At 41.3% G+C, this 25,337-nt stretch overlaps 2 protein-coding genes across 3 annotated transcripts in view; both read left to right on the top strand.

Moving 5' to 3' along the window:
- Window positions 1–5,589: 5,589 nt before the first annotated feature.
- On the top strand, window positions 5,590–6,322 carry LOC131817688 (KRAB domain-containing protein 5-like; the record flags this gene model as incomplete). Its single annotated transcript, XM_059151220.1, has 2 exons — window positions 5,590–5,731; window positions 6,213–6,322. Coding segments are annotated over 2 exons (252 nt in total), but the record flags the coding sequence as incomplete, so codon positions are not given.
- A 16,344-nt stretch (window positions 6,323–22,666) lies between these two features.
- LOC131817377 (zinc finger protein 845-like) overlaps window positions 22,667–25,337 on the top strand; it is a 197,537-nt gene continuing 194,866 nt past the window's right edge. The window contains exon 1 of one of the 2 annotated variants that reach the window (XM_059150663.1): window positions 22,667–23,848. In XM_059150663.1, the coding sequence (XP_059006646.1) occupies window positions 22,681–23,848 (1,168 nt within the window). In that variant the 5' untranslated portion in view covers window positions 22,667–22,680. Of the gene's footprint in view, window positions 23,850–25,337 lie in introns of both variants that reach the window. The other variant, XM_059150662.1, reaches the window with a different exon arrangement.

The following is a 25,337-nucleotide window of genomic DNA, read 5'->3' as shown; positions in this document are numbered from 1 at the left end:
GAATGGAGAATGGAGTAAGAAAAACAAATTTTCCTGTCCTCACATTCATTCCGTTGTGTGAACTGACCACACTTCAACCTGTAAGGATCTATTTAGCAAGAGCCTTCCGTTAAGGTTAAACAATAACCTTGTTGTTTAACCCTTAAACTGTCCCTGCTCCCCTTTCCCCAGGCGACTTACTTAAAAAACAAGTCCCAGAAACCAGCCCCAGGTTACAAAGCCCAGATACAAGGGTGGGTCAGGCCAGGTGGAGACATCCGATCAGTGGGGGGATGCGTACTTTATTCCTAGTTACCAAGGAGTATGGGCCCTGCCCTTTGGGTACCTTTTGGGTGCCAATTCTGAGCAAGGTGATAGGCTGGCACAAATGTCTAAGGTAAATTGTCATTCAATTGGTCACCTAGCATGACTGTGCAGCTTTCTCTGTGTGTTACAGTTTCATTGGCCACCTGTGCATGGCCAGGCCCAACCACATGGCCTTTGCCCTTAAAAGTCAGTCTGTGCAACAGAGAAAGTTTGCCCTCTCTTGTAAGAGGTGTGTCCCCGAACGTTCGGTCTGATTCTTGATGCTTGGGGCAGAATAAAGCTTTGCTTGACCTTGGCTTTATATCAGTCTCACACGTTTAATCATGGACCCATTCTTGGGGGGACCTAACAAGCCCCAGAACAGAACACAGAACTGAAGATTGAGGGCAGCCAGTGCTTCATTGCTTTGCCAGCCAAGGAGGCCTCAGCAGGTCAGGGCCATGAAAACTGCAGCCCACCCAGAAGAAGGGGCCAAGGTTTTGTAGGGAGATTCCAGAGGAATTGTGTCTGTGCTGCCAGTCATGTTTACCACGCTGTCAGGGTGGAACCAGCTTCCTGAAGTGAGGGGATGAGATGAGAAGAGGGGAGGTTTACCGAAGAGAGGGAAAGAAAGTTGCTTAGCTTGTCCTGGAGTTCGCTGAAACATTGATGCAGCCATTTGCATATTTATTCAACTTGATGTTTTTAAGTGGTTTCCTTTTCAGGCATCAGGACAACTGTAGTAACACCTTTTCCTATTTTACAGTTGAGAAAGCACTTAATATTTTCTAGAATGAGTAAAATAAAATAGCACCAAATTTCAGTGAGAATGCTAAGAATTAGAATTCTCATATTGGGGGTGCCTGGGTAGCTCTGTGGGTGAAGCCTCTGCCTTCAGCTCAGGTCATGATCCCAGGGTCCTGCGATTGAGCCCTGCATCAGGCTCTCTGCTCACTGGGGAGCCTGCTTCCTCCTCTCTCTCTGCCTACTTGGAATCTGTCATATAAAAAAAAAAAAAAGAAAGAAAAGAAAAAAAGAATTATCATATTACTGATTGGAGGGTAAAAACATACATCCACTTTGGAAAATTGTGTGGCAGGTAGTTATGGAAATAAACATTTACCTATGGAGGGGGAGCAATTTGTCACCCTAAAATGTGTTTCCTTGGTCTAAAGATTATTACAGACTGGTATTTTAAAGAAACAGCAGATAAAGGAAAAACTCTGAAATCCTGTGTTTACTTTGAAAGAGACATTTGCATTTCTATGGGAAAGTTGGGTCCAGATGGAAGGAGAAGGAGGAAGTCTCCAGAAATTGTGGTTCTGGAGAAGGCAGGGCTCGAACTGTGCTCCCAGCCCCAGCCTTGGTTCCCCTGCTTTGCATGGTGTCCTCCCAGATGCTTCCCTATAGGATCAGGTTGGAAGATTTAAAAGGATCCGATCTGTTGGCCTCCCTCTCAGTTTGTCTGTCGGTTTGGGTGGAGACAACATTGTTGTGTTAATTACGGGCTCCAGGTGATTCTCAGTGAGGCCGCGGTGAGCACGAGGTTATTCGGCTTATTTTACTAGTGGAGAGGGGGCTTTGGCTTCTGGAGGGGTAAGAGGGTTTCTGCTCCACGAGTCTGCAGGGTTAGGTCCGTGGAGAACAGGGTTCCTACACTGAAGCCAAAGTTGTGGGCTCTGTGGGAGGGGAGACGCCCCTGAAAGCAGAGAAGGAAAAGGCAGGGATTGCCCTCCCAGCAGGCACTCACAGTTTCTGACTAGCTCCTGACCCAAAGGCTAGGAATTTGGGCCTTTTCTGCATTTTAGGATCCTGCAGGTAGCTGAGCCATTTTCAGGTGAAGAGTCTCCATTGGCGATGTTAAAAGCAGTTCTGTGACACAGCTGTGATTTCTCTGCAGAAACCTTGTGAGAAAGAAATCTAGAGAATGATGCGAGAGCAGAAATGGCTGGGTGCTCTGTAAGTCGTGAGTCCCAGTTCACAGGTCACGTCATTCTTTTCTCCGGAAATTCCTCGTGTTTAGAAATTACGAATCTTGATTTCTGTAGCTCTGATGTTTCTTCCTTATATTTGTACCTATTTTTAAAACCTTTTCAGAAATAATACTCAAAGTTAGGTCTTTAGAACCCTTCTCCCCAGAATCCCAGATCCTTCTCCGCCTTCTTAGAACCTGCGTTCCAATAGGACACCAACCATTGTCACTTTGAATTAAGTAAAGTCCGGTAAGTATTGAAAATATTTCCTTGGGACATCAGCGGAGGAAAGCATTTTCATTTATGTCCCATGGGAATGCTTTATCAGCTCTGTGCATCCCAGGGTTAAGAAAATGCATAAACAGGATGGATAGGAGATCCAGAATCACTCAGAGAGTTTGCAGGTTAATCCCAGGGAGTGAGTCTTGCTCCTTAAAATGTGAAAAACAGGGGCACCTGGTTGGCTCAGTGGGTTAAGCATTGTGCTCTTGATTTCTGGCCAGGTGGTGATGAACCTGGTGGTTCTCTGCTTAGTGTTCATGGGGGTGTGCAGGGAGTGTAAGATCATCACTGTTTCTTCGAATGTGTACTTGTACTACTTTTGCAAGATTTCTCTGGTGCTAATGAGTTCTGTATTAATTGTAGCTGCAATGTACAGGCAGTCACAAGATCTAACCGGAATGCAGCAGTTTGCCTTTATGTGATGGTTCTCGAGCCATCCATAGAGACCATAGAGACCATAGGTCAGACTTCTGGGCTCCAGGTGAACATTATTTGCTTCTATCCCTCATCCTAGTAGACTCAGAAATAAGAGCTGTTCTCTTTCTATCATTCTGTGTGTTTGTGTTGACAATGTGAATAAAAGACATAAATCATGGGGGAAAAGATTTATGTATCGTCTCATTGAAAATGTTTCTTAAAATAGTCGACATGACAAGTTTCTATTCTGTCACTTTTCCTTTGGGGGTAACCACTTTCTAAATATCTGGGTGTGTCCTTGAATGTACAATGGCAGATCCGTGCTGGGTGAATCAGTTCTTGTTTCCCTCGTTCTTCTCTGGTTTGACCCCTGCTATGAACACTGCTTTAGGGTCTCTCTGCATAATGACCTCTGTGTCATTTTAGTGACTCTAGGTCACAGCCCTTGGTGAAATCTTGATCCCTTGCATGTCACTGGATGTTTGAATAATGTATTTATTTTCTGAGATGGTTATTATGCATTTTCCCTTAATTTATGAACAAGTGTTAGGAGCTCTCTAGAAACTAGGAAATGGTGAGAAAGGATTGTTGTTGTCTTTCTGGCTTTGCCAGTAGAATCTATAATTGGTATAAAACCCACTCAGGCATGCTTGGGTGGCTCAGTCGGTGAACTGTCCGACTTTGGCTTGGGTCATGGTGCCATGAGTCCTGGGATGGAGCCCTGTGTTGGGTTCCCTGCTCAGGTGGGAGTCTTCTTATCCCTCTCCCTTTGCTACCGGCCCTCTATTCTCCCCCCAGCCTTGTTATTTCTTGTGTGAGCACGCTCTCCCTCTCTCTCTCTCTCTCTCTCAAATAAAAAAAAAAAAAATGAAAACCAGTTTAAACAAACAAACAAACACACATTTCTGTTCCAAGTCCTCCAAGAATTCCTCCTCGGAGTTCTACCTCTTTGTTACTCCAAAACGTATCCCTTGGCGGTTGGGCTATTGCTCTCTGAGAAATGCAGACTCGCATTCCAACCCAGTACTCCAGAACAGAATTTGCATGTATGTAAGATCTCCCCTGCCCTCTTAGAATTTAATAAGTATGTTTGTAACCCACTAAAACATCCCACCTAAGAAGCAGACACTACTTACACTGTATGATGTTAACACGGTATAAAAAATGTGTATGCCTCTGTTGATGCCTTAATTTAACAAGTTTTTTGGATGAACACACAGTATTTATACTGATTTTGTGGATCCTGTGGCATCCTCTTACCTCAAAGCCAGAGAATACATTAGCGCCTCTTACTGAGTTAATAATTATCTTCCTGTACAAAGGAGGATAGTCTTGAGGGCAGAACAAGTTGTCCTAATAAAATGGGACTAACATGGGTTCACTGCTTGGTGAGTCACAGAAAGTACACAGGGATGGGGTGATGGTGGTCACACAATGGAAACTTGATTTGCCTTAAAAAAAAAAAAAAAGGTGGGGTGCATCACAAGGAATAAGTTCCAAATAAGACACTGACAGAGCAAGGGGGACGGATTTCCTGTTACTTGGGGTTAGGGTGGATGTTCAGAAAGTAGAGTCTGGTCTTGTGTAGAGCTGGGCAAAAGGTGACACAAGAGTCTCAAGAAAAAACTTCTCAGGCCTCTGGGGGGCTCAGTCATTAAGCATCTGCCTTCCTCTTGGGTTACGATCCCAGGGGCCTGCTCCATGGGGAGCCTGCTTCTTCCTCTCCCACTCCCCCTGCTTGTGTTTCCTCTCTCATTGTCTCTCTCTGTCAAATAATAAAATCTTTTATTTTTAAGATTTTATTTACTTATTTGATAGAGATCACAAGTAGGCAGAGAGGCAGGCAGAGAGAGGGGAAGGGAAGCAGGCCCCCTACTGAGATGAGTCCCTATGCGGGACTCTATCCCAGGACCCTGAGATCATGACCTGAGCCAAAGGCATCGGCTTAACCCACTGAGCCACCCACACGCCCTCAAATAACAAAATCTTTTTTTTTTTTAAGAGTTTATTTATTTATTTGACAGAGATCACAAGTAGGTAGAGAGGCAGGCAGAGAGAGAGGAGGAATTAGGCTCCCCACTGAGCAGAGAGCCCCATGTGGGGCTCGATCCCAGGACCCTGGGATTATGTCCTGAGTAGAAGGCAGAGGCTTTAACCCACTGAGCCACCCAGGCTCCCCTCAAATAATAAAGTCTTAAAGAAAAAAAAAAACACAAACCACTTCTGTACATACTCTGTATGTTAGTTACATGATTTTTGAGTTCCTCTTTGGGTGGAGATTTTAATACTAAAATAAAGAGAACTCTATAGATCACTCCATAGGTTACTCCTTGGTGCATCTGCTTAGGTGTGAGTCTGGACTTAAGCTCAAACTGGGCCGCCTCAGCTCTTCCTCAGGACAGTTTGTACTTTTGTTGGATAGTTTCCATTTGTTTCGCTGGAGATTGTGTGGGGGGGTGTTGAATGAGGTAAAAGATAAGGTGGAAACACGAGGGTAAGAAAAATATGGGACAGAGGTGAGAGGATACAAACAGGTACCCAGAGAAGGTCAGGTCTTGGGTCTGGCTAATCACATTAACTCCTATCATCTTGGGGACCATCGTGAACTCTTTCAGTGGCCACTTGGTGACTGTGGTATTTATTGCAGGGACAGCTGACCTTCAGGGATGTGGCCATAGAATTCTCTGAGGAGGAGTGGGGATGCCTGACCCACACTCAGCGGCAACTGTACAGGGATGTGATGTTAGAGAATTATGGACACCTTGTCTTCTTGGGTGAGAATAAGTCCTTCCAGATTTCCAAATCCCACTCTGGGTTTTGTTCCTTCCTGTGAAGACTGTGTCTTGGAAGATTCCTGTGTGAGTGACTGGAATTCAGGTCCAGGCAAAAAGGGAAATAAGTTGGGATTTGTAGATGGAGAGCGAAATCTTCCTGATGTGTCCTTTTCAGCTCTAGCTTCCCCTTCTTCATCACTTCTGTAGATTCCTGGTCATTCTAAACACTGAGTGGCATAAAATGGTGCTGCCCACGACTTCTACTCCAGTTTCCACCCACTGTTGTGTAGGTGGTACCTGGAAGTGGAGGTCAGGATTTGAACTTTGGAAGTACCTCCTGTGTGTTTTAAAGGGTCTGTTGGGCAACAGGATGTGGGAAATGTTTTTCTAGAATTCTGCAGTTTCCTCTCTTCTCTACTGAACACAACTGTGATTGAAAGAATCTCTAGTGATACTCACTTTCTTTTTTAATAAAAAACAGGCCTCATTATATCCAAGCCAGACTTTGTCTCCTTTTTAGAACAAAAGCAGCAGCTCTGGGATGTGATAAGAAAGGAGACAGTAGTCATCCATCCAGGTAGGTGGGAATGAATGAAGCGGGTGACAGAAGTGACGTCCAAATGTGAAGGAGGATGATGGACCTTAAAGTGTGGTTTGAGTCAATTTCCTTGAATGGAGATTTGTTTAGGAAGCCTGGTGGTGCTAGTGTCCTTGTCACTGAGGGACATCTGCTATCCAAGATTATCAGGCTGTTACATTCTCTAGGGATTCTGCTTCAGCTCAAGTGCTGCTCCACTGCATCCACAGTGAGGGCCAGGCAACTGCCCTGGGAGTGGAAAGGCCTCCATGAGCTGAGAGCTTCTCCATTGCCATGAGGGACCCAGGGTAGTCACCCTATTTCTAAAAACCCTAGTGTTGAGCCCTTTGTAAATTCTGTTTTGCCTCATGTGAGATGCATGTGAGGGTAGTGGTGGGCATAATGGGATTTGGTGCAGAAATGCTGGGAGCACTGGAGACAGAGATCCCATATTTTCTGATTTATGCTTTCCAATTTATGGAGGCTTTAATCTGAATTATACAAAATTGAGACTTAGTAACATTATCAGATCAGAAAGTACCTCCCTGAAATGACAAGGTCTGATCCTTTACTCCCCTTCAAAAAAGTTGGTTTTGCTTCATATGAACTTGATCCTGGTATCTCCCCTTCCAGGTAAGTTTTGTATGAACTAATAGTAGAAATGTTTCCACTCTGTATTCAATTCCTCAGTGGTGAAGTAATGTATCTGTTTGTTTCCTAGAATTCATACCTAAATAATGCCATGGGGAGGGCTAGAACATTTGGAACTCAACATTTGTAGCCAATAATACAGTCTCAGTTGTTGCCTTATTTATTAATAATTACATCATTTCATAATTTCATTTTGTATAAAGTTATTGTGACTTTACCATGTTTGTTTTTATTTTTTAATTAGTTGTAGTTGAGGTTCATTTCTTTTTTTCTTTTTTTTAGTAAGACTTTATTTATTTCTTTGGCAGACAGAGATCACACGTAGGCAGAGAGAGGAGGAAGCAGGCTCCCCACCTAGCAGAGAGCCCTATGCAGGGCTTGATCCCACAACCCTGAGATCATGACCTGAGCCAAAGGCAGAGGCTTAACCCACTGAGCCACCCAGGTGCCCCGAGATTCATTTCTGATGTTTCTTTAGATCCCAAATCCTGATAGGACATGGGCATGTGCTTTATAAGAAGTGAGGTAGATAATTAGTACATTCCCCATGTTTAAGAAAATCTTCTGTTTATAAATGTAGTTTTATATCAGAGAAGGTCAGGCATTAGATTTTTGTTCTCCTCTCTTCAGAATATATGTGAATTTATCCAAATACTTATGTAAAGTCTTTGTCAGTATATTTTAGAGTGTTGGGGGTATTGTTCATCTGGAAATGAAAGGCTTTTGCTTACTGTTCTACAGAGTGAATTATACATTCTGCATCAAAAGATGACTTTTTTAATAACATGATATACTTTTAATGTCTTATAAGTCCTTATTGGTAAAATTTTTCATTAGATGTTTTTCTGGTTGATATGATTATTCATTGCAATTTGACTGTCTGTGAAGACATACCAATAATTCCAGTGCTTATTTTTTATGGGGTCATAGTCACAGATTAAAAATACGGTTACATGGTGGTTTTTCTTTTAAATAACTCATCCTTTTTTATGTAAAATGTTTTGTATTAAATTTGGACACACTCTGGTTTTGCAATTCCATAATCATGTGCTTCTTTTTGTCTTGAACTTCCCATATCACCAAGTCGTCTGGATTTCCTTTTTACCTGTGTGTTTTATTACAGGATGACAATTTTTAACTCAGTAGATTTTAAGACCATGTGTTTTATTATAGGGTGACAATTTTTAACTCCATAGATTTTAAGACAATGTGAGTTTTCCTCAAGTCTAAATCACTTTTAGGCCCTTTGCCAAAAAAATTATGCGTTGGTCTTTATCAATATTATGCATACATACTATGTTACTCCTCTTGCGTAGTTCATTGGTCAGTGGTCAGTGTATGTTGTATCATGTCTGTGGAGTTGTCATAATAATAGAATTCATTTCATCATCTATTGGTGAATTTATATTTTCCTTGCATGAGAGAAACACTTTCTTGAACTGAAAGTAATTTTTTAAAATATTTTATTTATTTATTTGACAGAGAGAGAGAGATCACAAGTAGGGAGAGAGTCAGGCAGAGAGAGAGAGGGAAGCAGTCTCCCCGCTGAACAGAGAGCCTGACGCAGGGCTGGATCCCAAGACCCTGATATCATCACCCGAGTCAAATGCAGAGGGTTAATCCACTGAGCCACACAGGCTCCCTAAAAATAGATTTTCGAGTAACAGCACCAACTAGGAGAAACCACATAGATGTGTGTATTGCACCTGTGTCTTCAGAAGGGAAAGAAATATTGGCTCTGGGGAGCACATTTCCAGGTTTCAAAATTGATGATTTCCTAGCAAGCAAAAGTATTATATATTCATTTTAGGAATAGTACGGAACTTAGATAATTCCTAAATCTCAAGTATCTTGGTTTGAGACTTTCCGCATGTAAATCCTATCTTGTGTACCTGGGTTAACTCATGTAGGATCCACTCTTCTTCTCTTCTTTCAACCTGCATAATCTTAAAATCTCAAGGATTTTACGAACAGTTTGCATGAAATGACTTGGTGTTCAGAATTTAATGTGCACATGGGAGTAATTCTCCAGGTAGCACATGATATTCCATGTAGTTTAATTGATAACATTCACTCTTTCCTTTGTGATTGGAGAAGTTACCTTCCTTTCTTGGAAGTGATGTCATCCAGGTTGCTCTCTTCACTGTAACAGTTTGATTAGGTGAAAATGTAGAGACTTCAGGATGCTTGGGTGGCTCAGTGGGTTAAGCCTCTGTCTTCCGCTCAGATCATGATCCCAGTGTCCCAAAATCGAGTCCGGTATTGGGCTCCTTGCTCAGCAGGGAGCCTGCTTCTCCCTTTACCTGTCACTCCCTCTGCTTGTGCTCTCACCCTCTCCCTCTCTGTCAAATAAATGAATAAAGTGTTTTTTTTTTTTTAGATTTATAGTTTTATTATGGTAGCAAATAGCTGTTACAGTGAGATCTATAAACATATACAGAATTATTATATTTAAATTCATATAGAACAATATTTACATTTTTAAGTTACACTTTTGAAATCAGAAGATGAAGTACAGCTTAAGTTTACAACAAAGAAAAGAAAAATACACAAAACAAAAACAGACAAAGTTAACAGTAAAAATATAACTATCTGTTCTTGATACGTGGAAACTCTTTGTCAGAAAGCTACATCTTCTTAATCTGATTGTCCAAATCATTAAAATAAGGATGATTCAGTGCCATTTTGCCAGAAATTCGTTTGGCAGGATCATAGACTAACATTTTCGAGAGCAGATCCAAGGTATTTTCATCCAAGTTTTTAACATGGGATGCCAGACTTCCTGGTTTCCACTTGGGAAATGTATTCTTATAGTCTTGTAAAGATTCCACTTCTGGCCACACTTCATTATTGGAAGTACCCAAAGCTCTGAAAATTCTGAAGAGTTGATCGATTTCTGAATCCCCATGGAAAAGTGGTTTTTTGGTTGCTAATTCTGCAAATATGGTGCCTATACTCCTTTCCATGGATCTTAAGAAATACTTAGATTCCATCCCTCCTGGTCAGTTCATGGATTCTTCACTTGTTAAGAGTTATTTGTACCAAATCCTACAAGGGATTGTGTTTTGCCACTCCAGAAGAGTTCTGCACAGAGACTTAAAACCTCAAAATCTATTGATTGATGACAAAGGAACAATTAAACTGGCTGATTTTGGCCTTGCCAGAGCTTTTGGAATACCTATTAGAGTATACACACATGAGGTGGTAACACTCTGGTACAGATCTCCAGAAGTATTGCTGGGGTCAGCTCGCTACTGAATAAAGTGTTTTAAAAAATGGGGGAAAAAAGGAGTGATGATGTAGCTCAGGGTAAGAGATGAAACACGTCTAGGCTAGAGCTTTGGCACGAATTCTTCATGTGGGAGAGGACCCTTTAACAAGGCTGTGCTACTGACTGAATTTAGAAATGTAAAATTTTCTTGTTTCCTTCTCCAGTTCTTCTGTCTCCTTATCTCTATTCTGGTGATGTGTAGGCATAAGAGCTGACCTACCTTTCTATGCTATGGAGGCCCCATCGTCACTGCTCTTTCCTCCCCCAAGTCACACAGGCTCTTGTAGCTCCTTAGAAGTACCAGGGAATTTTCTAGTTTATTAGTAAATCATTGGTAACAAGATAATTTGAGGCCATATCTCAGATTTAAATACATTGTCATTACCACTTCATTGGAAGCTTTGGAAAGCACCATCAGTGGGCCACAGGATTGATTTAGACACTTGGCACTGAAAGAGTTGTGAGGACAGATAAAACATGATGATGACCTAGTTTGAGAGGAAGAGAAGTCCTACAAAACACCAAATATGGAGAATTCTTGATGTGGGCAAGTTCTGTAGGGAGCTCCCTTTGGTCACTGCAAGGCTTTAGGAAGCTACTTGTGATGAGCAAATGTGACAGAGATGGGGACTTGAGAATGGTGGGGATTTTCTAGGATTCAGAGAAGCAAGATGCTTTTTTCACAGATTTGTTAATTCCTTGGTGATAATGGAATCATCAGCAGTGACCATTTCTGCTTCAGACAGCCTACCCAATTTGGGGGCTAGCTGTCCCTGTGTTGTTTCACAGCCCATGCTGTCCCTACAGTCCTCCTAATCTGAGCGGAAAGAGGACTTGCATCGGTTGTAGAAACTAATCAGATTAAGTACATGTTATCTTCACATTTAACATTGGACCAACTGAGGGATAATAATGCATTTTTCAATACCTGTTACTTTGTGGTCAGGTCTACCGTGAAAAGACTGATGTGTGGGGCATCTGGGTGGCTCAGTGGGTTAAGCCTCTGCCTTTAACTCAGGTCATGATCTCAGAGTCCTGGGATGGAGCCCCAGATTGGGCTCCCTGCTCGGCAGGGAGCCTGCATCCCCCTCTCTCTTTGCCTGCCTCTCTACCTACTTGTGATCTCTCTCTCTGTCAAATAAATAAATAAAATATTTTTTAAAAAGTTGGAAAAAAATTAATAAAAAAGAAAAGACTGATGTGTATGCATAGAAAAGAAGATGTGTATTTTGTGTTATGTATACAGTGAGTAGATAGGTACTCAGGCCTGATAGAATGGCTCAGACACACAGAGTGCACTCTCATCTTTTATTTCTCCTCTGTGATATGGTCCTCCCTAGACATTCTGTTCATATGAGCTCTCTCATGGCCCCAAGATACCTGCTCCCCCCACCATAGACACACCAGGCATCAGTCCATGTTGAAGGCAGCAAGGGAGACCGTGTAAGTCTGGTTCCACTTAAGAAATTTGAACTGATGCCTCTTCATGTTCATTCAGGGAAGGCCATCCTCCCCAAAACCTACTCCCAGCATGCCGTGGACCAGAACTCTGTCATAGGAGCCAGTCTAAGTAGAAATGTGGAAGTGTAGCACATGTGGACATAGAGATGTTTGCAAATGACTCTTGTTCTGTGAACTGGTTCTCAGCATCTGAGCAAAAGGTAGTCACATTTTGCACCGAACCTGTTTTTTATATTTATTATTATTTATTATTTTTTTTCTAAAAGATTTTAATTACTTATTTGACAGACAAAGAACACAAGTAGGCAGAGAGGCAGGCAGAGAGAGAGGAGGAAGCAGGCTCCCTGCCGAGCACAAAGCGGGATGTGGGGCTCCATCCCAGGACCCTGGGACCACGACCCGAGCCAAAGGTAGAGGCCGAACCCACTGAGCCACCTAGGCACCCCTGCACCAAACCTGTTTTTTAAAAAGATGCTAAAATTTAGAGTATCCTTAATCTTAATGCTCAGGGATTTTTTTTTTTTTAAAGACTTTTTTTTTTTTTTAAGATTTTATTTATTTAACAGACAGAGATCACAAGTTGGCAGAGAGGCAGGCAGAGAGAGAGGATGAAGCAAACTCCCTGCTGAGCAGATAGTCCGATGCAGGGCTCGATCTCAGGACCCTGGGATCATGACCTGAGCCGAAGGCAGAGGCTTTAACCCCCGAGCCACCCAGGCGCCCAATGTTCAGGGATTTTATGCTGCATGCAAATTGAATGTTGATGAGCTCCTTAAGCCTGCAATTATTTATGGTCTAACGGTAAAAATCATCATCTACAGATTGACAGTGAAAATGCTGGATTCCATCTCAATATAATACTTGGCATGTATCGATGTCTCGTGTGCATGTCATAACTTAGTTGATAAAATATTTATATAAGTGCCCATTCATTCTAATTATATTGCCTTTATACAAGAATGGAACCAGAGGTGTGTTTGGGGTGATCCCAGAAAGCTCAAGGAGAGTATTGAGAGAAAGCAGAGATGGAAAAGAAGGAAGCCAAGATAGACTTCGTTAGAGTCAGATTAATTTATGAAAAAAGAAAATGTGTCTTATGTATGTAGTGTGTGAGTTGTCTAAGTGTATGTCACAACAGTAGCATGATCACAAAGCATAGAGGGATTCTGAGAGTGCGTTACCTGTGGATAACTCTAGGATGACCCATGACATTTCCTTCAGAGGTAATCAGATTTTGCCTGCATCAGAGTCACCAGGACAGTTTGAAATCTTGGATTGCTTTGCCTATCCCTATATTACCATGTCAATAAGTCTGGTGTGTAACTCCTGAATTTCTTACGCATTCTCAGGTCCCTGTCCAGGAAACAGATGCTGAGAACCAGTGTCTGGGGACACATTTAGAGCTCACTTCCTCAAGAAGGGTATTAGCCTATGCAAAATGTAGTCAGGGGACAGGTCCATAATTCTGGTTCTCCAGGTGTGAAAGTGGACTCCTCTGTGTGCTGGGCCTTCCCTGTGTTATGACCTTGGACACCTGACCTCTGAGTCTGGTTCGTAAGTAGTCAACCGGAAAGCCACTCAGGCTACATGTGTGTGGTTTGAGCTGGAATTTTCACTTTGAAGTCCCAGTTCAGGGAACCTGCTCCATGTGAGGGCTTTTGGTTCAACCACTGAGTGTGAAAGATGAAAAAGAATGCAAGCACAGGTTACCTTTTGGAAGAGCATTGGACCAGGGTGCCTCGTGTTGATGTGCAGGGTATCCAGGGTCAAACCCCGAGTCTACCAATATTGAGATATTCACTCAAGCTTCTTGTATCTGAATCATTTTGGCCAGTGAAAGGTCAATAACATTATCACTAACACAGAGAATTAAGGATATTAAATACATTAAAATAGATAAAGTATCTGGTGCCTTGGTGGCTCAGTGGGGTAAGCCTGTGCCTTCAGCTCATGTCATGATCTCAGGGTCCTGTGATCAAGCCTTGCATTGGGCTCTCTACTGAGCAGGGGGCCTGGTTCCCATTCCCCTCCCTGCCTGCCTTTCTGCCTACTTGTGATCTCTCTCTCTGTTATCAAATAAATAAATAAAATCTTAAAAAAATGTAGGTAAAGCATCAGTAACCATGGGACATACATTGTAGGTAATATGCAGAGGAATATGTGAGACTTCGGTGAATATTTTGGATTTTATTTTTCATGAAAAAGGTAGCCCAGCCATCCTGTTCCATGCGGAATGTTCTCCATTTGAATGTAGTTTTTGAACCTCGGAAGAAAGCTGAGTAGCCTGCATGCGTGTGAAAACTGCAGTGGTCTGTCTGGTCCAGATGGTCCCTGGAATCCTGCGGAATTGCTCACGCTGCTATCTGTACCCTTTACTGGAATGGAATGAAGGCACCTTTGAGAGGTTTTAGTCTCAGTCATCTGAACGCAGCCAACTGTCATTCGTTCTATAAGTATCCCAGGGACTGTGGCAGCTTCTAGTTTAAACATTTGCAGTAATTTGATTGCTAATGTTATTTTCTGTGTTCACAGAGGGTCAGACATGTACCCATTGGCAGCTGTGGGCCCCTGAGCATTTTCCAAGCCAGCGCTGGCAAGTCCCTGTTCGGTGGATCCCCAGGTTACATACAGACATTGGCAGGACTGAAGCCCATTCTCTGTTGAAGAAAGAGTACAGTAAGCTGGGCTCTGAGACCCCGCAGATCACTATTCAACACAAGTTCACTGTTCATCCTGCAGAGACACCTTATGATCCACACTTGGGCCATGCTACTGGCTCGCTGCTTTCCTCAGTAGCCATATGACATGGGCTCTGTGCTCGCCCAGGGCCTATGTTCAGGCATCCTGGTATGGTAGCAGCGGAAGCTATGGTCAGCAGTGGAAAGGGACTGCCTGCTTGCAGGCCTGCCCAAACAGAGGGACAGAATGTCCTTAATGCTCTAGTGCAGTGTGTTGGCGGTGACCAAACACAAGCCTAGCTGGTGACAAACCTTGACCAAGTAGTTCCATCTAGTCCTTCATATGAGCAGGGTCCCTGGGGTCTCTTGGTGTGACTGCAGGGCAGGACACAGTCTAGTCTGGCAGTCTCCTAAGATCTGATCGCCTTTTTATTTTTTTAAGGTTTAATTTATTTATTTGTCAGAAAGAGCACAGGTGGGAGGAGCTAAGCAGAGGGAGAGGGAGAAGCAGGCTTCCCGCTGAGCAGGGACCCTGATGCAGGGCTCCATCCCAGGACCCCGGGATCATGACCTGAGCCAAATAAAGGCAGACACTTAATGACTGAGCCTGAGGTGCCCTTGATCACTGGTTGTTGTAGCCCTGCCCACCTTGCCCGTGTCTGTGGGGTCCTCTGGTCCAGCACCAGATTCCTCCCAGGGTTCCCCATGATGTGAGATCTCAGCGGGCCACCCAGAAAGGGGCCTGCCATTTGGGGAATGCTGGATGCCCATGGGTGGTGGTTCTTGGTGGAACAACTGTAGTTCATTTTGGTCCTACATGGTAGGGCTGTGCTAGCTCTAGTGAGGTGCCTTGTGATCAAAGTGAAATCGCTCCTCTTACTTTTCTAATGACCCTCTTTGTCTCTGGGATTCAGGGGCTGCTTTGGCCTCACCCCTGAGTACTGAGAGTTGCCATGGAGGTCTGATGCAGACAGGTGCTAGTTTGATGCCGTCATCCCTCTGTGATGGATGGTTTTGTGTTTCAAGCTAAACGTATTTCTCTATATGCCAGTGTTTATGTGTGTATATTTTTATGTTTCTGTGTATAAATACACACAAAAATGTTTGTCATCCATGAAGTAGAATACTTACATAGTGTAACATTTGATATTGAAAGATTAAACTAATAATAACAGGGATAAACTCCTTTCATATTAAAGATTTCTCTATACAATATTTATATTGTGATGCTGGTTATTTGATTGGTTGTTACCACATGGAATATTTTTTTGTTCTGTTTTGCTTTTTGCTTTTATCTTCCTATTCTAGTTACAGCTCCAGGAAAAGTCCAGTGAAATATATTCAAGCAGAGTTTACCGTTACCATTAATGTTTCTTTTATTTATGTTCACTGTTCCAGTGGAGGTTGGGTCTGCATTTACTGAGTTGTTTTATGTTTCTTTTTAGACTTTATCTATTTTTTTAACTCTTTGTTTCTTGTGTTTCCTTGTGTTCATATTTTAAAAAATAATTCTACAGTTCATTCTTTCTCTGTGACCATTCTGTTTCCAGTAACATATTGCTTTAGCTAGAAATTAAAGCATGCATTTTTTTTTAAAGCATGCATTTGAAATCTAGTCACAGTGTGAAATTCCTTCCTACTTTAATTTCAGTTTGTCAGTATATGTATATTGTTCATACTTACATCTATGTTTTTGATGATATGGCTTTTGTTTCTATTTTTAATTTAATTTTTTAAAAATTATTTTTGGGGTCATCTGGTTGGCTCAGTTGGTTAAGCCTTTGCCTTCAGCCCAGGTCATCGTCTTGGGGTCCTGGGATCAAGCCCCACATTGGGTTCTTTGCTTGGTGGGGAGCCTGTTTCCCCCCTCTCTCTGCCCACCTCTCTGCTTGTTTGTGATCTCTGTCTGTCAAATAAATAAATAAAATCTTTAAAAAAAAAAAGACGTCACGTGTACAGGTCACGAATGAACAGCTTCATGGAATTTCACAGACTGATCTCATCTGTATAAGCCTTTGAGGTCATGAAACACAGTATTGTCCTCTGAATCCCCGTTGAGGTCTCAGTAACTTTTCCCTTAAGCTCAGCACCATTTCAGTGTCTAAGGCAAGGGATTGCTGTGCTCCCTTTTTTACTTTGTGGAAATAGCAACAGGCAGTGGGGACTCTTGTATTTGGCTTTTTTTTTTTCTTTCTCAGTATTTGTGAATTGGTTGGTTTTCCTGCATGTTATTGTGCATAATTCATTAGAGTGGAGCGATCCCGTTCTGTTCTGTGGATACCAGCCGCCTCATTCTATTGTTAACAGGAGGGGGGATGGTTCTCCGTGCAGGCCTGTCATGACTAGTACTGACGTGTAAAATCTATTATTTGTCTTTCAGTGGAACATGTACACATATCTGCTGGCTGTTCGACATGGGAATGGAATCCGGGTACTTAGGGTTAGATATGTTCAGCTTTAATAGATACTACCAAACCCTTCCCTCCAAAACTTGTACGATTGTTCACACATACCAGCAGTGATTCCTAGGATTTCTGGCTTATCTGCGTGCCTTCTAAAACGTGGTAGCTTATGTGATTTTGGTGTCGGGCTTTGGGTTAGCAAGTGATGTTACCAAGTTGTGGTTTTATTTGCTTTTTTGTTGTGTTGTTACTCTCTACTAGTATGAAGTTGGGTATTAACCTATGGATAATCTCTTTGTCAAAGTGTCTTACTTACTGTGCCCCTTTTTTTCTGTTATGGTATCTTTTTCTTTAGTCTTTGTAGTTATACATATATTATAAGAATGAGTCTTTTTTCTCCTCTATCACTCTACTTCTATTTCTATCTCTTAAGATTGAGATGCAAAGAAATTCTTAATATTTTTGGAATCTAATTCATCATTTCATCCTTCATGGTTAGTTATTTTTTATTGGTTTTAGAATTTTTTTCTTATACCAAGACCAGAGTGATAGAATGATTTGTGTTTCTCTAAACACCTCATCAGTTTTACAATTTCAAATGGAAGTGTATTAAAAATCAATGTGCTATATGGTTTATGTGGTTACTGAGGTTTTCTATTCTTTTTTCCCCCCACAACATCACTAAGATATTGAAATGTATTCTGAAAATGTTGTACTGTACTTTCTTTGCATTTCCTTACACAAGTCATTTCTTGTGACGGATTCCCATTGCCATGATCTTAGACCTAACTTACTCCTTTGATTTCTCTCCATTTTTCGTGTATCTCTAGAGAGGCACAACGCCTGCTGTGGGGCTCAGTCCCAAAATTGTGAGATCACGACCTGAGCCAAAATAGACGCTTATCCAACTGAGCCACTGATGCAGTCCCACCAATGATTTTTATTTTATTTTTTATTTATTCATTCATTCATCCATCCATCATTTATTCATTCATTCATTTATGGAATTTAGAACTGTGGAATTGAAAATATGGGCATCAGTTACACACCTGTGAGAAATATAGAAACTTAGACCCAACCCAGAAATCGAAATCAGAATAAGAGTTTTAACAAGGCCTCAGTTGATTGTCAAACACAGTAACATTGGAGAAATACATGTCTAGATCATCTACACTCTTCCCTTATTCTATGCTTATCTTTATGTCTATAGTATATTATTTTGATAACTGTGACTTTACATTATGCCTAAAATCATGATGTGTGCTCTTCATTTTCCAGATTATTCTGGTAGGTGTTATCCTGTGACATCCATGTAAAGTTAAGGTGCATTTTGTTCTTTCTGCAAAAATAGCATTGGGAATTTGATAGAGAGTACATTAAATCTGCAAGTCAATTGAAGTTTTATTGATAGGTCAATAGTCTTAAGTATGTCAGTGAAAGACCATCAATGTGTTTCCACTTATTTTTTTTTTCAATTCCTATACACTATTCATAGCTTTCATTGTTCCACATTTGATATTATTATGTTGAATTATAAGCATTTTATGTGGAGGGATGTTCCTCTAAGTGTATTACGTCTTAACTTTTGGAATTCTTTTTTTATGTAGAAACAACAAATTTTTCATGTGTTGGGTTTGTATTCTTCAGTGTTGTAATTTTTTTTAGTTTTCACAGGTTTCTTTTTATTGTTTTAAAGATCTTATTTATTTATTTATTTGACAGACAGAGATCACAAGTAGGCAGAGAGGCAGGCAGAGAGAGTGGGGGGAAGCAGGCTCCCTACTGAGCAGAGAGCCCAATGCTCAATCCCAGGACCCTGAGATCATAACCTGAGTCAAAGGCAGAGGCGTTAACCCACTGAGTCACCCAGGCACCCCTTTTCACAGGTTTCTAACAAAAAGGATTCCCAGGAGAGGAAAATGGCCTTGGAATAGGGGGCGCTAGACACATCACATTTCAGGAACACAATTAGATATGTAACAAATCACCCTCAGTACTCCAGAAATGGCCATGAAGACTGATAGATCATACTCCCCAAGTTATAGAAAAAAATAGGCCACATCATAGATGGCAGAAAGTTTGGAGACATGGTTGAGGGAGGGAAGAATTACAGTGCTATGGAAGGCAGGGATCCCTGGTTGTGGTATGACAGAGGGAACACACAAGGAGGATGTTTCTGCAAAGCCCCTGGTGTGTAAAACAAGAGGGGTTGAATTTCATGAGTTGTTGGAACTAGCAGGTCTTAAAGCCTAGAGTTTTAAAGGTCAGTAGGGTTGTCTGGGATAGAGCCAAGAAGGTGCCGTGCTACTCCTGGAGAGAAGGAAGACAAGCAACCTGGGTACAGACAACCTGCAAACAGTGATCAGAAGAATGACTGGGGAACACAGTGGGAAGAGTATTCACTAGTCTAGTAATGATTTGCTGTGAGGAAACATTCAGTGGGTTATGTGTCTAAGAACACAGGAGTTAGATGGCAGCATTTCCATCTCCTGCCCCGTGACATAATCTCAGAGCAGTGTCCCAGTGTCCCAGTTAGTGAGGACATTGGCTGGCTGGCTTGCTTCCTAAGCCCCAGGCCCCTGTGCTCTGGTTGGACTGACCATCTCAGTCTAGCTTACCTCAGGCCCAGAAAGGTTGGCCCCTGCCCATACCACATCTCCTGAGCAGAGAGTTCTGCACAACCTCTGTTCTGGTGGAGGTGGTTTCAGGTCTCATTTCACAAGCAGAACAGAGCTCACCTAGGTAAAACTGACCACATTCAGACCTGGGAGCAAATTCTGTCTACAGAAGGCAAGGAGAGCCTCTGCAAACTACTGACTAGAAAAATGTAGCAGGACACATCACTGGCTTTTATAACACAGAGAGGAAGGCAGACTTAGACAAAATTCCATGGTGGAAGAATTTATCCCAAAAGAAAAAAATATGGCCATGGTCAGAGATTGAAGGGAAGCAGTTATCAGTAACATATGCACTGGAGAATTAAAGGCAACAATCATAGAGATACTCACAGGTTTGAGAAAAGAGTGCTGAGAACTTTACCACAGAGACAAGAGTTAAAAGAAAAAAAAAATGGAGCATATGGGTGTCTCAATTATATCTGATTCTTGGTTTAAACTTAGGTAGTGATTTCAGGATCCTAGGATGCAGCCCCAGGTCAGTGTCAATATCAGTGTGCTGTCTACTTGATATTCTCCCTCTCTCTCTGTAGCTCCCACTCATGTTCTTTTTCTCTCTCTGTTCTCTCTCAAATAAATAATTTTTTTAAAAAATCAGTGAGGGGTGCCTGGGTTGCTCAGTGGTTAAATCCTCTGCCTTCGGCTCAGGTCATGATCTCAGGGTCCTGGGATCAAGCCCCACATCAGGCTCTCTGCTCAGCGGGGAGCCTGCTTCCTCCTCTCTCTCTGCCTGCCTCTCTGCCTACTTGTGATCTCGGCCTGTCAAATAAATAAATAAAATATTTAAAAAAACTTTATTCTAAAAAAAAAAAAATCAGTGAGATTAACAATGCAATAAATGAGATTGAAAAGAGGGTTGATGCAATAAACAGCCAGCTGGAGGAAACAGGAAGGACTTTCTGACCTCAAGGACACAAAATAGGAAAATAATCTGAGCAAAAAGAGAAGATTTGATGTAGGGAACTCAGTGACTGCATCAAATGTCGTAACATTCCTAGGTCTTGGGCTTTTCTGTGCTGGGAGAGTTTTGTTTACAAATATAACTTAAATTCGAGTTTCTGGTGTAAGAAGAGTTCCCATTTATTTGGTAGAGGGTAGATAATTCAGTCTTAGTGAATTGTGCAATTTTAGGAATTAGATATCTATTGTTGTTATTGTTTTTATTCCTGGGTTATCTGATTTGGTAGTTTATAAATGCTGAGTAAGTTAAAGCACAGCCAGTTTTAGTATTTCAGGTACACTGGGTTCTGTTACTATTCTGGTCTCTATTTTATTTCAGATTTATTTTTGTTATTCTTTGTACTACTAAATTTCATCTAAGTTTTTTCCTTCCTTGTTTCTCATGGAAAGTTAAGTTGTTGTTGTTTTTTGTTTTTTGTGGTTTTTTTTTTTTTTTTTAGATTTTATTTATTTATTTGACAGACAGATGTCACAAGTAGGTAGAGAGGCAGATAGAGAGAGGAGAGGAGGAAGCAGGCTTCCTGCCAAGCAGAGAGCCCAATGTGTGACTTGATCCCAGGACCCTGAGATCATGACCTGAGCTGGAGGCAGAGGCTTAACCCACCAAGCCCCTCAAGCACCCTTCCAGCTCTTTTCTTTTCTTTTTTTTAAACTCAGCTATGTATTGTCTAAAAAGAAATTTGAAAATGGAAAGTCCTGTAAACAATGTTTAGCAGAAATAAACAATACAAACAATAGAAAAACAGCACAGAAAAATTAAATTAGGATTCTTTAGGGTCGTTTATAGATCATGTCATCTGTGAGCACAGATAATTTTACATTTTCTTTTTTCAGTTTGAATTTCTTTTTGTGTGTTTTTTCTTCCCTAGTTCTGACTAGAATGTCCAGTACTATGTTGAAAGGCAGTGGTAGGTTTACTTCATTATTTCATTTTTGATCATAGAGAAGAAGCTTGCAATCTTTACCTATTGAGTATGTTGGATTTGTTTTCTATTTGGTTTATTTCAGTTTTATGTTTAAATAACCATCCTTCTAATTTTACACTCATGTGGCACTTTTCCAGATTATTTGAGATGCAGGAAGGGATTTGTGCTAGCACATGACACTATGACAGAATTATCTATTAAGATATGAGGTTAGTATGTTGTGTTCCAAGGTGTGGTGTCCATGGAGGAAAGAAATTCTGATGATTCCTTCCCAGCCATATTTGTGACACTCTTTGATTGACTGGAAGCTTGTATGTTACAAATCATCAGTATATTCATCTGAAAGTAGTAAATGCAATGAGCTTCCTTTTCTCTTATTTGATATCTTTCAGCCAAATCTTCACATGACATTCAGAATTTCCTGCAAAAGCCGAGCATAGAAGCTTCTTTCCAAAAAGTGACGATGAGTAGATACAAAAATAGTGCTCTTGAAAATGTATACTTAATGACAGACTGGGATGGTAATAGAGAGAGGGAAGGGCATCACGGATACCATGAAGGACGTAGCCCATCTGAGGCAACGGCATCTAATAAGACTCAAAATGACCCGAATAGTGAAAGATATAAAACATCGTGGAAAACCTACCTTTTTAAGTCAGCTGCTTCCACAAAGCAGTGTGTTTCTGTCAGCAAGAGCTCCATTCAAGTATTCCAACATAGCTCTTTGCAGAAAGACAGTTTGGACAATCTGGAAAGTTATCTAGTCTGTGCTGAAAACAATGATTGGAACCATTTTCAAAACGGGATTGGATTGACCCCATCAGATACTTCTGAAAATCAGAGATTGAATTATGAAGAACAAAGTGCTAAGCGGGATCCATACGAGAGAGGCTTCACTGAGGAGTTGACCCTCCAAAATGACCAGAGCCCTTCCAATGGAGACAGCAATGCTCAGTGCCCTGAATCTGAGAAAACACTTAACCAGGGCTGCAGTGTTCAGAGACGTGTGAGGACTCAGTTTTCAGAGAACCAGTATGAATGTTATAAATGTGGGGAAGTCTTTCATCAGAGGTCTAACCTTATTACACATGAGAGTATCCATTTGGGAGAAAATCCTGATGAATCCAGTCAGTGTGAGAATGGTCCTCAGCAGTCCTCCAATATTGGTGATGATCAGAGAATTCTTGAGGCCAAAAACCCATTCAGATATGCTAAACGTGGTCCCACATTTAGTCAGTCATCAAGAGTAAGTAGAAACAAGACAATCTCTAGCAGGGAGAAAACATGCATTTTTAAGGGATGTGGTAAAGTCTTTGACTGGCACTCAACCCAATCTCAGCATCAGCAAATGAATACTGAAGTGAAATCATACAAATGTGAAGAATGTGGTAAAATTTTTAAGTACTCTTCATCCCTAAGGAAACATAGGCAAATCCATACTGGAAAGAAACTCTATGAATGTAAAGAGTGTGGCAAAGTTTTTAAAATTTGCTCAACACTTGTTCAACATCACAGAATTCATACGGGAGAGAAACCTTACAAATGTGAGGAATGTGGTAGGTCCTTTATTCAGCAGTCAAACCTTAATCAACATCAAAGAATTCATACTGGAGAGAAGCATTACAAATGTCAAGAATGTGGCAAGGCCTTTAAGAAGCCCTCATGCCTTGATCAACATCACAGAATTCATACTGGAGAGAAACCTTACAAATGTAAGGAATGTGGTAGATCCTTTAGCCAGCAGGCAAACCTTACTCGACATCACAGAATTCATACTGGAGAGAAGCCTTACAAATGTCAAGAATGTGGCAAGGCCTTTAAGGAGCGTTCACCCCTTAATCAACATCACACAGTTCATACTGGAGAGAAGCCTTACATATGTCAAGAATGTGACAAGGCCTTTTCACGGAGGTCATTGCTTAGTAAACATCACCGAATTCATACTGGGGAGAAACCTTACAAATGTAAGGAATGTGGCAAGTCCTTTAAACAGCGCTCAGTCCTTACTCGACATAACAGAGTTCATACTGGAGAGACACCTTACAGATGTCAAGAATGTGACAAGGCCTTTAAGTGTCACTCAGCCCTTAGGAATCATCTCAGAACTCATACTGGAGAGAAACCTTACAAATGTAAGGAATGTGGCAAGGCCTTTAAACAGCGCCCACACCTTACTCAACATCACAGAGTTCATACTGGAGAGACACCTTACAGATGTCAAGAATGTGACAAGGCCTTTAAGTTTTACTCAACCTTTACTAATCATCTCAGAACTCATACTGGAGAGAGGCCTTACAAATGCGAACAATGTGGCAAGGCCTTTCAGCAGAGATCATCGCTTACTGCACATCACAGAAATCATACTGGAGAAAAACCTTACAAATGTAAGGAATGTGGCAAGGCCTTTTCATTGCGCTCAAACCTTCATAAACATCGCAGAACTCATACTGGAGAGAAGCCTTATAAATGTGAAGAATGTGGCAAGGCCTTTAACCAGCGCTCACACCTTACCAAACATCACTGTAGTCATACTGGCAAGAAACTTTAAAAATGTAAAGACTAGGAGTAAGGACTGTAAAACCCTTACATCACAGACCTTGCATCTGATCTAACTGGAGAATAACTATACACATCTAAAGAAGTCCATCCTTTCCCTGAAACTCACACCATTGTAGTTATATGGGAGCAACACGGTAAAATGTGATGAATGTGGTAAGACCTTTAACTGGAATTCAGTCTATACTCTGTGTCCCAAAATGCACACTAGATTCAAACCCTAGTAAGAAGATGATTGTGGAAAGACCCTCATTTTAATATACACTTTTGTAAACACAGAAAGTGCTAAAGAAGGTAAATTGAATCATACAAATAATTTAAAAACTCTGATTGAACATCTAATGTCAATAAATGTCACAGATACCACGTAAAGGAGTGTATCAGTCCCTCTATTCAGACAGTACTCGTTAGTCCAAGGAAAAAGATCACGTTAAACACCTGGAAAATGTATATGCTGTTATGTTGGAAAGATTCAGTGGGGGACTTTTTACAAGGGTACAATTAGTTTTGATGTGCTTTTTGTTATATTGAGCCTTTTTGAGGTTTTTGACCAACAAAATATTAATGTACTTTATTCTCAAATCACTTCTGGAGATTGACTGACTTGTACTGGGTGCATGAATCCGTTAGCCTGATTTTTGCTCCATCAACGGCATCCGATGCCCTGTTGCACTCAGGGGGACTCACACATCCCAGGTTTTCCTTGGAAGATGACAACTGTGTAATAACATGAAGGAAGAAAATCCAAATTGAGACACTGCTTAGGGTTATAGCATTGATGTAAGTTGCCATGAAATAGGTGTTCAGAACAATATTTTTTTTCATTTACTAAAACCAAAGAACTTCCTGAATATTACACATACAAGGTTTTCCTGATTGCTCTTTAAGGAAAAAATGGTGGTGCACCAGCTAACTACTGATGTATCTTCGTAATAGTGATCTTTAGAGAATAGGAGTGGATGCAATTGAAATGAAGAAATCCTCCCCCATAACAGAGAGAGGTTATCTAACTCTTCCCTACCATGCCATATAGCTGGACATACACATCTGTTGCGACTGTCAGCAGCACTGGAACTTAAGGAAGTCACTTCCACATCATGATATCAGCTATGGGAGTTAACGCTTGTATTCCGTATTTTGAACAAGTGTAACAGTGGATATGAAATGCATAACATAGTCTATGTGTGAATTTAATGTACTTCAATTAATCAAACATAATGGTTTTTAATAGTTAACATGAATTTGTGATGAGTGGTGTGTTATTCTACCACCAAGCTGAACCTATCTCTTTTTTTTTTTTTTTTTTAAGATTTTATTTGACAGGGAACACAAGCAGGGGGAGAGAGAGAGGGAGAAGGAGGTTCCCCACTGAGCAGGGAGCCTGATGCAGGGGTAGATCCCAGGACTGGGGCCACGACCTGAGCTGAAGGCAGATGCTTAACTACTGAG

Source organism: Mustela lutreola, chromosome 16, assembly GCF_030435805.1.
Source record: "Mustela lutreola isolate mMusLut2 chromosome 16, mMusLut2.pri, whole genome shotgun sequence".
Lineage (NCBI taxonomy): Eukaryota > Metazoa > Chordata > Mammalia > Carnivora > Mustelidae > Mustela > Mustela lutreola.
This window is presented reverse-complemented; position numbering and strand designations above follow the sequence as displayed.